The sequence below is a fragment of the Pavona decussata genome, unplaced genomic scaffold, assembly GCF_977016875.1.
Source record: "Pavona decussata unplaced genomic scaffold, jaPavDecu1.1 SCAFFOLD_85, whole genome shotgun sequence".
Taxonomy (NCBI): Eukaryota; Metazoa; Cnidaria; class Anthozoa; order Scleractinia; family Agariciidae; genus Pavona; species Pavona decussata.
This window is the reverse complement of record NW_028145503.1, coordinates 490118-499152: the sequence shown is the minus strand read 5'-3', so window position 1 is coordinate 499152 and position 9035 is coordinate 490118. Positions and strand designations below refer to the sequence as shown.

The 9035-nt window shown below is 39.8% G+C and overlaps 2 protein-coding genes across 2 annotated transcripts; one reads left to right on the top strand and one right to left on the bottom strand.

Annotated features, from left to right (window-relative positions):
- Positions 1-122: 122 nt before the first annotated feature.
- Positions 123-1645, top strand: LOC146475139 (uncharacterized). The gene has a single exon (XM_085116216.1). It carries the CDS (start codon positions 199-201, stop codon positions 1186-1188), a length of 990 nt encoding a protein of 329 aa, XP_084972342.1. The 5' UTR covers positions 123-198; the 3' UTR covers positions 1189-1645.
- A 1442-nt stretch (positions 1646-3087) lies between these two features.
- On the bottom strand, positions 3088-8081 carry LOC146475138 (uncharacterized). Its single transcript, XM_085116194.1, has 4 exons — positions 7842-8081; positions 6023-6316; positions 4179-4510; positions 3088-3515 (listed from the first exon to the last, which is right to left on the bottom strand). The coding sequence occupies exons 1-4, from the start codon at positions 7972-7974 to the stop codon at positions 3243-3245; spliced, it is 1032 nt and encodes a 343-aa protein (XP_084972320.1). The 5' UTR covers positions 7975-8081; the 3' UTR covers positions 3088-3242.
- Positions 8082-9035: the final 954 nt, after the last annotated feature.

The window sequence follows — 9035 nt, the reverse complement described above, 5'->3', positions numbered from 1 at the left end:
TTGTTTATGTTGTCAATACAGGACACCTAATTACCTTTTAAGTGATGTTCAGCCAATTAGAAGAACATCCATTGTACTTGCACAATAAGCTATTATCTCGAGTTTCTCATAAAACTTTTGAAAGTGCAAATTATTGTCATCTGTCCTATTTGGCTTTCCGTTTGCATCTTTCTTCTGCCTAAAAACAGAAAATCCAACATGCAACGCTTAGAATTTCGCCCCGCTACCGAAGGTGATTTGGACGCAGTGATGAAGCTCTCCCGAGCGACTTACGAAGACAGAGCCGAAGCCTATCACGACTATCTCCCAAACAGATTCAACGACTGGCTCACAGAGTCAAAACGTTCTGCCTTTGTTGCCGAGATAAAAGGTCGCATTGTAGCGTTCCGCACGTTTGTGATCGTGAACGAAGGACGGAGTTCTGTTTGCGACTCGGAAAAGATTCACCCGCAATTTCGACGCCAGGGGCTTCAAGTCCAGATGGTCGAGGCGAACCGAGAATTTATTCGAAAGAATTACCCGAATGTTTCACGAGAGTTTTTCTGCGCACCGAAAAAGCTGTACGCTCGTCGGCAAGAACTGTTCTCCGACCAAATGCTCTTCAAGCAAGACATCCTGTCGTATTACATAAATCATGCTGCTTTTGACTTAAAGAAACTAAACGAAGTTCAAGACAGGCTTGGTCCTCAAGTCAGACCCTGCAGTAGGGCGGAGTTCGAAGACGAGATTATACCTGGAATGCTGTTCCCAAAGGAAGTCTTCACCATTGATGGTCTCGTTCTCGAGGCGACGCGCTCGAACGTGGGTGCGATGTTAAAAGAAGGGGACAGGTTGATCGTAGATACCACCGAAGATGACGAGCCATTTAAGTCGTTTAGCCATGGGCGGCTGTCCCGCAGAAACAAATCTCTGCACTGGGAATGTAATGTGTACGCGAAGCATCATCTTCTGTTTCAAGTGCACGTCTTGGAGCAGGTGAAATTCGCGAGTGAAGTGCTTTCAGCCGACAACGATTTGGTGATCGTGGTTCACTTTCTCTCTGATAGAACCATGGTCTCCAGTGGTAGGAAGCTGCTAGAGGGAATCCTTTGCTACAAGCCTTGTGATTGCTTGAATTTGAAGGAAGAATATGTACACAAGGAAAACTTACACGAGGAAAGTGAGAACGAGGATTCGTTTGAGTATTAAATTTGCGATTCGAATTAGCCGGAAGTCGTGAGTCTAGCAAAGATACACTTGCCAGTTAGCTTTTTGACTTGTAATTGAATTTAAATAATTTTCAAGGATCTTGAGACACAATGTGAAACGTTTGAGCTGCCGTGAACTTGCACTTCTGTTTGTATTGAAGGTCTAAGCTAACATCTCTTGACACCCCTTCTGTAACTATCAATAATTTATTTAAATATTCATTTTAAAGTCAAATGGTCACTAGCTCAAAGTTTAACGACTTTTATCTTATAGCAAATATTAAGAGAATTACGAACATTGTTGATTACCCCCTTTAATTTCGGTACCTACAATTATTTTCATTTTTAGCGAACAGATCGTTCCGTATTCAAGGTCAAATATCCGAGATTTATAAATGTCAGCGAACCGGGAACCTGGCATGTGATAATTTCAAATAAAATAGTGACTTTGTAATGTTTTTTTTTTATGTTTAATGCTTTATGCTTTAATATTTTAATTTTAGCTTGATCAGTTCAGATGTCAGTTTCCGTATTGGAAAGCGCCAGTTTAGATATGTGTTCGTTTATTTAAGGAATTTCCTTCACACTGTGATATCACAAATAGCAAAAGTGCGGTACTGGCATGCGGCCAGGAACGTGGGCCCAACGCTAGGAACAATTTGTAGGAGACACAAAGCCTAATTTTTGCGTTTTCGAAGACAAAATCTAATTTCAAAAAAGATTTGGGGGTGCAAAGGCGATGTACAAAGTTTTCAAACATGTTCTTTTCGAGGAAAAACGACCTCCAGCTGCTCAGTTGGCCTTTCATGACGCAAAAATTGGGCTTATCTTTTCACTTACCACGATATAATTTTAGTTCAATTAAATACAAAAAATGTGTTTCTCGGTAAGATTAAATTCATTTTTTAAGCTCCGCGCGTATGAGTCCACGTTTCTGGCCGCATTCTTTCTCTTCCTGTTCCAGTGCACTGACTGCGAGGAAGCAATCCACCGTATGGAAAAAGATGGCGACTGGTACATTTACCCATAATTCCAAGCGTACGAAATCTCTTAAAACGCTTATAGAAACCCACAGAAAAGTTCTAAAAACTTCAAACCTAGCATACAAAATGTTGATAGTATACGGAAGAATTAAATTTCACAAAAAAATGGCTTTCTATCAGTACCTATTGGGTGTGTTAGACTCGCAAGGTATTGTGGTAAGATGTACAGGCACCATCTTTCGCTGTAATTTGGATGGTTGCTATTGTTTGGTGTTCGCAACATAAGATAATTCATAAGCTTTAAATTTTAGTAAAATACCAGCATAAATTGTGATTTCGAGTTTTTATTGTCATTTTTGCTTTTATAAATTGGAAATAGTTTGTAAATAGTTCCTGAAAAACCTCACGAGGATGTTACTATTAAAGTTATTTATTTAATCTGCCAGTCAAAATAAACAGTCCGTATGTAATCAGGTGAACAGATTTTGAGGGAATGGCAACAAGTTAGTTCATGATGACACAAGATAACTCGCGCTATAAGCACTTGAATAAGCACTTGAAGTAAGACTTGAATGTGTCGAGAAGTGGATTCCGGGGATACCGCAGCGTTAATTTGGCATAAAACGGTCGGGTCCTGTCAACTTAAAGAAAGCCTGGAACGCGAGGCGCCACTCAAAAATAATTATCTTCCGCCCACCACAACGGTGTAAAGTATTAATATATATAGCTGTGTTGCCGCTGGAAAACTGAAATTGAGGCTGCAGAGTAATCCTCTCACAAACCATTTACCTTGGATCAGATCTTAATCCGGCCTATCCGATAACTACTCGACTTTTGTTCTCCATCTTTCTGTCAAACAGCAACTAACAACGACAACTTAGTACTCCAACATTTACAACAAGAACACTGACAAATGATCAGTCCGTTAGGTTTTAATTTATTGAAAATCCACCAAATAAATAACATTACATTTTGATCGTTTACAAGTACTTCAGTACAGTTTCAATTTTGTGCTTCGAATTCTGATTTGCTGCTAAGCTTTTATGCGCAAAATTTGAAGCAAAGCTCTAGTTTAGAGCAGATCACTATTGGTTCTGCACTCTTTAACGGAGGGAAATAGTTCAACAGGTTCACTGTTTTCGTCAACCAACAGTTTCTCTAATTCTGCCAATTTCATCGACCTCATGCCAATCCTGTCTTTGTCGTAGTCGTTGTTGCCCATGACCGCGATGGACTGGGCCCGTACTGTTCCACTTTCGTCATTCCAAACGCAACAACCCGCTGTCCACATGGAATTTGGGCGCACGATGTGATCTTTCGCCTTAGCACTGGGAAAGTATTCAATCTAAAATAAAACATGAATTAAAGCAACTTTTAACTATAAGTTATGCATTATTCTTTAGCAAAATATCAGTGTGTTTTTTGCTACTGATCGGGTAAACTCTTTTCATCACAGCTTATATTAGTCGGATCACCAATATTGAATTTGTGGCTTTGTGGCTTCAGTGAACAGAGCAAATTTATCTTTGCAGGCAAATGGTCTCCAAGTTGTGACTTTTAAATTATATATAGTTCTTTTCAAATACCACCATTTAGTTTAAACTTGATTCGATGTATAGCTCTCTCGAGTATTGTTTCAGTTATACCACATCAACTGCCAGAAAATTCGGGTGTCTTTTGCCACTACTTGCCTACTGCGGCGTTTAGCATTTGAGCACGTTTGAATAAGCATGAACCCCCCTTCCCCCCCCCCCCTCACTTTCCTTCTCCCTTAAGAAAAGACAAAAACATCAAACACAGACAAGAGACGCTCTTTGACACCGATCAAAAGTGAGCATTAAAATGCTTAAATGCATCGAGGGAATTCGTTCTCTAAAGCCGTCAAACATTTATTAGCCTAATATTTTTTTAAAAGCATGTTGTATTGTCGAAACGGAACTTTCAGCTTTAAAGCCCCCCCCCCTCCCCCCCGCCCCAATTACACCCCCATTTCGCCACGTCTACTCACCCCATGAGGCGTTTTGTCTCGAGTTGGTTTATCTGTACCGACTTGAAGACGGAACCTTGAGCTTCCAGTCAACAGGTACATCACCGCGGATTTCCCACGCTGCTCCGCGCACTCCCTTGTGACGTAATCCACTATTTTGTCTTCGTAGGTACTCCATGGCCCACGGTTAAAGTGACCGTACTGCGGCACTGCGTTACTGTAGGTGAACGTAGCTAGAACGTGCTGTTTGTCGAAAGAGTTTATGTGGGCCGGATTCAAATGACCTTTGTCGAATCCTTCAGAACCGGTTCCATGTCCATTGTACATTTGGTCGGAGCCCTGCCTGGTTAGGTCTGGAATTCGAAAAAAAAAAAAATAAACCTTACTGACCTGGGAACTAGGCAGCTTCGCGCTTAGCTTCCAGGCAGGGCCTTAGCCAGAAAAAAATAAGGACTGAGGCAATATCCATGGTTGAATTCCCCGCCTAGCTATTTAGGGTCTTAAATATGATGGCTACGTTTAAACAAAACACTGGGATCAAACCTTATTTGACAAAAATGCCGGTAGGAGCTCTAAAGGCCATACAGATCTAGAGATCTAGGTGTTTTTTTTGGGGGGGGGGGGGAGGGGAGCTATTTAAATGCTACTTTAGGGGCTCTGTGTTCTTGTATGCGACGGTTTAATGTGTTTGTTGGTGGTTTGTTTCTATATGAAGGCCTTATTTACAATATAACCTAAACCAGGTTCGGCTGACAAGCGGTTTCGTGAAAAGTAGGGTTTGTTGGGGGGTGCTCAGTCTCGCAGGCTCATAAAACCTGGTCTCGGACGTGCTTATTTGAGGATTTTCGTTTCTAAAAGGCAACGAATTTAGCTGTTAAATGCCAGCGTGATTCGCCTGTGCCCACTAGCATCCCATCGCTGTAGAACCTCGAGCGGGTCCACAGGAATTTCGCTGTGGACATGGGCTAATGCAAGGCCATTCAGCCTGTTAGAGCCCATCGATGAACGGCGCCAGGGACGAGTTACATAAAACTTAACGGCGGGCGTAAATGCTATAGTCAGACGTTAAAATACTGAATGTGACTGGGCTGAAGGTCTGGCCTTAGCAGTTACGCCCGACATTGGATTTTATGCAACTCACCTCAGGTCTTCAACTTGTGAAGAGCGCTAAAGCTGCGCTCGCACGAACAGCTTCCTGTACTTAGTCGCGCTGTCGCCTGTCCGCTTACGGCCTCTACAACTTCTTTCCCACCATCTCCGGTGGCTTCTTCACTGACATCACCATCTTTACTAGATGGACTGAAAGTCAAAGTTGCTTAGCTAGATAATGTCAAAACAAGGTTAAATTTTGTTTCGATTATTGAGAAGCGCTGAAAACATGTTATGAAAGCATCTACTTACCGCTTTCTTTGAAAAAAAAACTGTTGATTAGATAGAACGTTCCCTGCTAGCAGAGGTCTCTGCCGTCAGAGACCTCTGCCAGCAAGGAAATAGAACGCTGCATTTTGATAGATTTTCCTCATTCAGATCAGAGAAGACAGAAGACTCGAGGAATGGCGTCAAAACACATGAAAACGAGGCAGTTTTCTTTAGGAAGTCGCTGCCTTTGTTAGCTTGAAGTTTTGCTTAATTTTTCTCATCTGTAATTCAGGCCACTGCCTGATTCGTGTTATCATTAAACATGATACCATGTTGCGTTAACATTTTTTATATTTGTTTAACTGTTTGTGAATTTATTTGCTGCTAGTGCCTTTCTTTCTCCTTCAAAAAAAAAAAATCTTACTTTACCCGAAAAAAACAATGACTGAGGCAAGTGCCTCGGTTTGCCTCATACTGGCTACGGCCCTGCCAGGAAGACTACGTACCTTTATTAGAACGCCAGTAATTTGAAACACTTTCTCTTGGATACTTTCCCATATTTTGCGCTTGTGCGTGATCAACAGTGTACGCTGAGAATATGGCAATTCCTGCCTCGTCATCAAACAGAGTCGCAAAGAAGTCAGCATCCGGGGAACTCGGAATTGACTGACAAATATAGCGTTCTGATGAGGGATGGTCAACCAACAGTCCCTGCGGAGGGGAGTTGTGCAAGAAGTACTTCAGGTAGCACTCAGGGGGAGGGCCTTGGTTAGGAGTTGACACTGATCTGCGCTCCTTGTCTGTTGAATAGGAAAAATATGCTTTAATTTTAGTTTCATATTGGCTTATTTATTAGTTTCAGAGTTACTAAAAATAGATACTTTTGTGATACAAGGTTTCTTTTTACTATCCGCGACTAAGAGTCATTTTGCTATGGGGTTGAACAGAGATAGATAGAAACATTTCAGTGCCAAAAATGTAGACTATCGATTAGTTTCAGATGAGCTATCAATTATGAGTTAAGAAAGTAGGTTTCAAGATAAACTATATGATATGTTTTTACAGATATTCACTGTTTCGGTTCCACCATGATATGGATAGCTGATAATTTTGTACTGGTCTTCAAAAGGTCTGGGATGTGCAATAAGTACCATTTACCAATAATGTAGCAGTTTTCATTAATCAGCAACTGAAAGTCAGAAAATATATAGACGGCAGACAAATCCTAACGGCGGAGAAAAATAAACAAAATGACTAGAACAACTGAATTATATTACAAAATTAAGTGCAACTGTAACCCATTGTAAGTCTCTTTTTCTCTTAACTTCGTCAGTAGCTGCATTTAATTTAATATTGCGACTATTATTATTATTATTTTTATTATTATTATTATTATTATTATTATTATTATTATTATTATTATTATTATTATTGTAATTTAGATTAGTACCATAAGTTGGTATTGTTAGTATTGTACGTAGAGTTTAGTATTCTAGAGTTAATAAATATAATTAATTGTGTTGCAAAAAAAATATATTACAAAATTACCCCGATGTTTCGGTTTGCAACTGATAAACCTTCCGCGAGGGCTGAACGGAAAAAAAGGCGAGAAACATACGGGCTCAATTGTTATAATCTATTTCGATTGTTTCTGGTCATTTTGTTTATTTTTCGCCACCTCCGCCTTTAGGATCAGTCTGCCGTCTATATTTTGATGTAAAATAATTTCCTGATCCAGGTCTACAATAGATCCGGCTCAAATAATCGCAGTATGTCATCGTTTCCTTGATAAGGGCCGACTAGTCTACTCCGTCGGTTTATATTTTTTTGGTTTCGAAATCATGATTTAGACATATTTCTTACTAACATTAAGTGAGAAGTCTCAGCCCTCGATCGTCTTTTTGCATGCATCACGCCCACTCTGCGATGGGGAAACTAGCATACAGTCTATATCATTCCAGTTAGTCCTCAGATTTTGGCATTACTGTAAACAAATCCTCGAAAATCCAAAAAATTGCTGAGGAAATAACTTGGAAATAACTTAAGGACTTTTGTGGAACCGGTGTTAATTATCCAAGCTCCAATGAACCACAAAACATCAATAAAGATGAGGTTAGCATTGCAATTATTGGTTATTTTTGAAAACCGACACTTTTGTATTAAACCTTTATTCGTACCAGCGGGTAGTCATGTAAGCACACTGTCTGGACTGGAATATGAATACAATAGAAATAATGTAACGTTTTCACAAAATCATTATGTGGTAACTTTTAAAATTTACGCTAAGAAATTCGCAAATGATTTAGAGCTAACAAGCAAACTTACGGTGAAGCCGTCTTGTTGATACCTCGCTGTTTATTTCCTCCGAAAAGCCGAGAGGTAAGCTCCACGTTTGCGGCGAAATTACCAGCACCAGTAGTACATAAGCAATGAAATCTCCCTTGTAAAAAATCAGCATGGTGTCACTTTTCTGCTACTCTGTCTTCAACTAACTTGTTTAGCAAACGCAACACGTCAGTGAATTTATAGAAATCTTACCGGAAGGCTTGCGAAACTGAAAAAGACACTTTAGGGATTTCGAAACAGTCACTGGATTTGCATAATACAAGAACTGAAATTTAATACGACAGTCTGTCAGACAATAGGTAAGCCGACCTACTGGTTTGACTATCTCAAAAGTCCAGGCTGGTAGAACGCTCGCAAGAAAACTAAATAAAACAAAGAAATATAAATGAAGAAGTCAAGGAAAAAAGGAAAAGGCCGGCTGCAGTGACTGAAGGAGTGAATAAAGGAAGGAAGGAAGGATGGAAGCAAGGAGGGAAGGAACGGAACGGAACGAACGAACGAAAAAACGAACGAAAGGATGAACGAATGAATGAATGAATGAATGAATGAATGAATGAATGAAGGAAGGAAGGAAGGAAGGAAGGAATGAAGGAAGGAAGGAAGGAAGGAAGGAATGAATGAATGAATGAATGAATGAATGAATGAATGAACAAATGAATGAATGAATGAATGAATGAATGAAGGAAGGAAGGAAGGAAGGAATGAATGAATGAATGAATGAATGAAAGAATGAATGAACAAATGATTGAATGAAGGAAGGATGGAATGAATGAATGAATGAATGAATGAATGAATGAATGAATGAACAAATGAATGAATGAATGAATGAATAGAATGAATGAATGAATGAATGAACTAATGAAGGAAAAAAGGACCGAGGAAGGAAGGAATGAACGAACGACCAACAAATCAATTAATCAATCACTCAATCAATCAATCAATCAATCAATCAATCAATAAATCAAGCAAGTAAGCAAGTAAGCAAGGAATCAATCAGAGCGACCTAGCGGGAAACGCTTAGTAAAACAGACACTGCACACCCACAAAGGCCTAAGAATAGTCGCTAATTCTTGGTTTCACGTGACGTCACCAAATTCTAAGAATTCAAAATCGGGAGGCCTACAAAACCTTTACCACCATTCAAGGAAAGATTACCTAAAAATATGTCTTTTC